General features: G+C 47.3%; 1 protein-coding gene across 1 annotated transcript; it reads left to right on the forward strand.

Moving 5' to 3' along the window:
• Window positions 1-1414: 1414 nt before the first annotated feature.
• On the forward strand, window positions 1415-5145 carry sox4a (SRY-box transcription factor 4a). The gene has a single exon (XM_031734412.2). The coding sequence runs from the start codon at window positions 1876-1878 to the stop codon at window positions 2989-2991; it is 1116 nt and encodes a 371-aa protein (XP_031590272.1). The 5' UTR covers window positions 1415-1875; the 3' UTR covers window positions 2992-5145.
• Window positions 5146-5823: the final 678 nt, after the last annotated feature.

The following is a 5823-nucleotide window of genomic DNA, read 5'->3' on the forward strand; positions in this document are numbered from 1 at the left end:
TAGACTGATGAAGGAGCTCATTATTATTTATGTGTTTGATTTATGTAAGCACAGAGGGTGTGTGTGTGTGTGTGTGGTGGGGGTGTGCTGTTTGTGTGCATTTTTAAAGAGTGTGTGACTTCTTTTGAGCTTCTCCTCATGAATTAAGCGCAACGCAGATGTTATGTCAGAGATTTGAAGACCAGATCAGACAGAAATAAATAGAAGTTAAACATCAGTTCTAGTTATCGATCAGTGACTAAAGGTCAGACGTCACCGCTGCTTTACTCATTGGACGGCTCAGGCGAACAGCGCTCACGTCAGTCAGATGCAACAGCAAAAAAAAGGAAAAAAAAGAAAGGAGGCCTTTGCCAACCAGCCGATGACATCACCTGCATGATTTAATGATGGCAGCTCAAAGCGGGCGATTACAGCATGGAGATACAGCCTGCCATACACGGCAACACACAACCACATACATACACACACACACACACACCATACAGCATGGCTCCTTTTGGCTCTAGCCTGACATCTAGCGACACAAGCTGTAATGTGATCTTTACATGACACTGACATGTTAACATAATGGGTCTGAGGAGGAGGTGGAGGAAGAGGAGGAATCTCTGCACTGTGGAGTGTGCTGAGCTGCTGGGTTTTTAGTGGGGAGTCTTGTTTCTCACTTTAATAATTGTAAATACGGGTTGTTGTTGGCTTCATGGTTCACCACAGCACCCCCCCCACCCCTTTGCCCCGCCAGGATGCAGGGAGTAAATAAAAGCTGCCGTCATCTCACCTGAGTCTCTTTTTAAATCTGCCGGCTGTGATGTCATAGCGTGTCGTAAGGAGTCGCAAATAGCAGGTTTGGGGCGAGATTGTTTTTGGGTGGGTGTTTTCTCAGCATTTCCTTGCTTTACCCCTCCACCCGACAAACACTCAGACACATTACACAGGATCTATATTTAGTCACTACTCAACCACATGAAGCTAATTTGGATCTAAGTATATCCCTCACAGCCAGGAAAAGGACACACACACATATAAACATATATATATATATATATATATATATATATATATATATATATATATATATATATATATATAAATATATATATATATATATATATATATATATATATATATATATATATATATATATATATATATAAACATATATATATATATATATATATGGACACACACACACCACAAGTTTGCCTTCCTTCAGTGGAGTCTGACAGGAATGAGGTCAGACACACGGATCCTCATTGCACATTATTATTATTATTATTACCAGTTTTTTTTTTTCTTTTTTATTCAGCCAATGGCAAGAGAAGGTGGGAGTGGTCCGACTCAAAAATCGGGATGGCGACAGGCGCTGATTGGCGCTCACGTCTCGCGATAAAGCTATAAAAGGGCGAGGTTCTCGTTGTTGTGTTTACAGTAATATCAGGGAGCTCGCAGGGAAACAGGGAGACTATGAGAAAGCGCAGCAGCTCCATTCAGCCACATGGTCTCTCAGCCGCACGGAAGAGCTGCGCTGCTCACAGCCAGGTTCACGTAAGGGACTCGCACTGCTGCGGCCCACAGCGGCGCGCTTTCAGCCTTGCTCTGCGAGTGTTCAGCCGCACAGGCAGTTGAAAATTAGTTTCCGGATTATTAGTTTAAAAAAAAAAAAAAACTGTCGCTGAGAAGCGCAGAAGAAGAAAAGTTAAGAAGCCCGAGCGTCTCCAAAGCGTGCTGAACTGAAAAGAGAGAGACAGACTTGGATGGACTTTTTTTGTTTAGAGACCTGCTCACAGCAGTGCTCTGACTCCAACAAGAAGTGAGGAATACGTTTTTGAAAAACTTTGTGAAAGCACTGAGCGGTGTTTTCAGACACTTTGGAGAGATATGGTGCAGCACATGAGCCAGACAGAGAGCGCCCACGCTCATTCCCCCGGCGGGGACTCCACGGACACGGGAGAGATGGACCTGGAGATGGATGCGTCTCCTACCCCGGGGTCCCCCTCCTCCCGGGAGCGGAGCGACTTGGCGTGGTGCAAAACTCCGACGGGACACATCAAGAGACCCATGAACGCGTTCATGGTGTGGTCCCAGATCGAGAGGAGGAAGATCATGGAGCAGTCGCCGGACATGCACAACGCGGAGATCTCCAAGCGGCTCGGGAAGCGCTGGAAGCTGCTGAAAGACACGGACAAGATCCCGTTCATCCGTGAGGCGGAGCGGCTCAGGCTCAAACACATGGCCGACTATCCAGACTACAAGTACCGGCCCAGGAAGAAAGTGAAGTCGGGGAGCGGGGCGAGTAAGCAGGCGGACCGCGGGGAGAAGAGCGGCGAGCGCGGCGCCAAGTCCGGCGTCAAGAGAAGCCCCGCGTCCAAAGGAGTGAGCAGGACGCACAAGCAGGGGGGCGTGAGGAGCGCGGCGGCGCAGGAGTACGCCTCTCCCGGTGACCACCAGTCGCTCTTCAAATCCAGGTCGGTGTCCGGGGCCAGGCAGATCCCAGAGAAGCGCAGCGGAGAGGCTCGGCGCGCGCACATGTTCGGAGGGGCGGGCAGCCTGGAGAGCGGGCCTCCTTCCGTGGGAGTCCCGGCCAGTCCCGCCCTGAGCAGCTCGGCGGAGTCCAGCGACCCGCTCAGCCTGTACGAGGAGCAGAGCCCGGCGGCCAGCGAGACCTCGCACACCGCGCGCCTCAGGTACACCCGCCCTTCTTCTCCAACACCGTCGGCCTCTCACTCCTCCTCCTCCGTGTCGTCCTCGTCGTCGGATGAAGAGTTCGAAGACGAGCGGCTCGACCTGAACCCGAGCCCCGGCTTTGAGAGCATGTCTCTGGGCGGCATGGGCTTCTCCGACGCGGAGCTGGACCGGGACTTGGACTGGAGCTTCGGGGAGTGCGGGGCGGGCTCTCACTTCGACTTCTCCGACTACTGCACCCCAGAGGTCAGCGAGATGATCTCAGGAGACTGGCTGGAGTCCACCATCTCCAACCTGGTGTTCACCTACTGAAAGGTGGGAGAGAACCGCGACGCCCACCCCACCTCCACCACCCGCCCAGCAACGTTTTGAACTGTTCAAACCCACCCCACCCGACACCTCAGACAGGCGTGTGCGTCCACACCAGAAGATTTCCGCTGTTTTTTCACTAAATGAGGGAGAGTGAAAACGGGAAAGAAAAAGGTAGGCCTGTGTGCGCGTTGAAGCCCAGGCACGCGCCGCTCACAGACTTGTTGGAACTGCGCTCGGTGCGCTTGACGGGAACGCGCAGACCTGTGGGGGGGAGGAGGGGGGGAGGTGGGGTGCTTAGTTTGCATTTGGACTCGGAGGAGGAGTGAATGTAAGCAGAGAGCAGTGATACAGACTCGAGCTCGACTGTTCAACCCAATCCGCACAGGATGAAGACTGAGACTGAACATTTGAACATTGATGTTATTTTTGAGGTCGGGACACTTACTGGAGAGCTCGTCATGTTGGGGTTTTTTGTTTGTTTGTTTAAAGATAGCCAATTCACATTGACCATCGAGTTGCTATTCAGGTGTAGTTTTTTTTTTCCGAACTAGAAATGTTTTTAATATCAGCAAGCATGCCCTCCACGTTGAGGAGGATTTTGTTGTTGTTTTAAATGCGTAAAAAGGAAGAAAAAAAAGTTCATTGCTGCGTAATTACGCAATTTGTGTGACCATAGGACTCAATTCACGATCACCAGCTTCTCTTTCAACGGCAGGACTTTAAACATAGACTGACTCCAAACTTCAGAAGCCCCTTTTCTGAACACTTTTTAAAACACTCAGTGCACAATTCAGGACCAATGCTTTTTCCTCCCCCCTGACGCGCATTCTTTCTGCCTAGTGCTTCAACTTTGTAGTTTCTGTGTCAGATGACGTTTTTTTTTATATCGATGTATTTATACCGGCCAAACTTTTTTATACATAGAAGTATTGTTCTCGTACAGGTCTCGTTTGTGTTTGTGCACATAACACCTGTCTGTATCCAGCGCGGAAGGGCTAGAAGTGTATCTTATTTAAAACAAAACAACAAAAAAAATGTCCGACTTCTCTCACTTTTATGGAGATTTGAGTGTGTCATGATTTTCTACTTGTATTTTTGTACAAAATCTATAGAGAAAAAAAAGGAGGGGGGACGTTTTTTTTTTTCTTCTTCCGGCGAGTGGGTAGCCTACAACATTGTTGTTTGGATCTACATTGGTGTTTTAGTCGTGCAGAGAGAGGGAGGGGTGGGGGGTTTGTTTGGCACAATCTGACCTCACAGTGTTTACAGTATTTACCCACATGCTTCTTAATGGCACAGTGACTCCAGCTTCACCAGCGAAGTAAACAAAGCGCCACTGAGGCTCCCAGCCTGAGTGGTGACTGTGTTTCCAGTACAACACAGACCTAAAAGAAAGTTTAGGTGCGAAAGATCCCAGAGAGTCACTGTTTGGATAGAGCTAATACCTCTGTGTGCTTTTTTTTTTTTTTTTTTTTAAATTATGGAGATAAGTTTTATTTGAACCACTGGATGGAATTTCACACTCATTCCACTTTTTGCCTAGACTTTTTTGGAGGGAGGGGAGATGTATGAAGTGCTTCATCTGTTATTGCGCAAATTGCATTGAAAAAAAAATAGTATTTAACCTTTCTGTACCTGTTGGCTAAGTATAGCAGGCTAATTGTTTTCCTATATTATGGCATGGCAAATAGCATTTGTATTTCAGATTCAGGTATATGTAGCTATAGCTGTTGTGTTTAAGATTTTTAAAGAATAATAACGAGATATTTATGTAAACTGACTGTATTATAAGCAAAGATTGTGTGGTTTTTTTATGTATGATGATGATGATTGACAGGCACTAGGACAGCCATCTTTGGACATGTTGAAGATGATTGTGGTCCAGGAGTTTCTTTCCTTTCTTTTTTTTCTTTTCTTAATTTTTTTTTTAAGATTTTTTTTCTAGCGTCCTTTTTTTTTTCTTTCATTTGTGCAATATGCTGTGTATGATCATGTTTTGTCCAATCATGCCAATATCATTTGATGTTTTATGCTCAAAAACCAGCCAATGTTTGGGTCAATCACTGCCTCTCAGACCTCTGTACAGATTGTCGTTTTTTATTTTTTTTCTTTTCTTCCAAGAAGGAAATAAAATCAGCTGGAACTGAAAATGTTTCTCGTCTGTGTGAATATATAAGTTTACTGGCTTTTGCATAATTCGTACCTTCCTAGAGGACAAACATAAGCACTGCTGTGTGGTTAGCTGACAGCAGCCTCTCCAAAATCTCCAATCTGATGTTTACATCCTGTCTGAGCGTGAGCGTGCGTGAACATGCGTGCAGCTCACGGGGGTGTTTGCCGTAGGTAAGTGTGCAGCTGCAGACAGTGAATCAATAGGAGTGGTCTCCTCCTCTCTCGCTTACTCCATCTCATTCTGCACGTGCAAAAAACGTGGCTGCCATGGAAACACTGTATCCAAGAGAGAGGTTGCAATCCGCTGGGGAGCAGTACGGCACTCGCCCGTGTGTGTGTGTGTGTGTGTGTGTGTGTGTGTGTGTGTGTGTGTGTGATGGATAAGGGACACAGACTGATCCATCAGGGTGGGGTGGTGGGAGGGGGATAAAGGGGGTGGCAGACATTTCTGCAAGGCATGACTGGAATAAAGGAGGCATGTGTCTGTGTGTGTGTGTGCCAAAGGGAGGGAGGGAAGGAGAGGGTAGAGAAGGGGGGTGTTTGTCTGTCCTGGTGGATTGTGCAGGAGACTGCTCCCAAATCCAATTAATTCCTTCTGGATGCATTCATTTGTCTCCTACATCTGATGAGAGAGAGAGAGAGAGATAGGGAGAGCCACAC

This window comes from Oreochromis aureus, linkage group 22, assembly GCF_013358895.1.
Source record: "Oreochromis aureus strain Israel breed Guangdong linkage group 22, ZZ_aureus, whole genome shotgun sequence".
Taxonomy (NCBI): Eukaryota; Metazoa; Chordata; class Actinopteri; order Cichliformes; family Cichlidae; genus Oreochromis; species Oreochromis aureus.

Bases quoted from the DNA above. Each gene is read 5' to 3' on its own strand.
- sox4a (XM_031734412.2), top strand. From the start codon at position 1,876: ATGGTGCAGCACATGAGCCAGACAGAGAGCGCCCACGCTCATTCCCCC.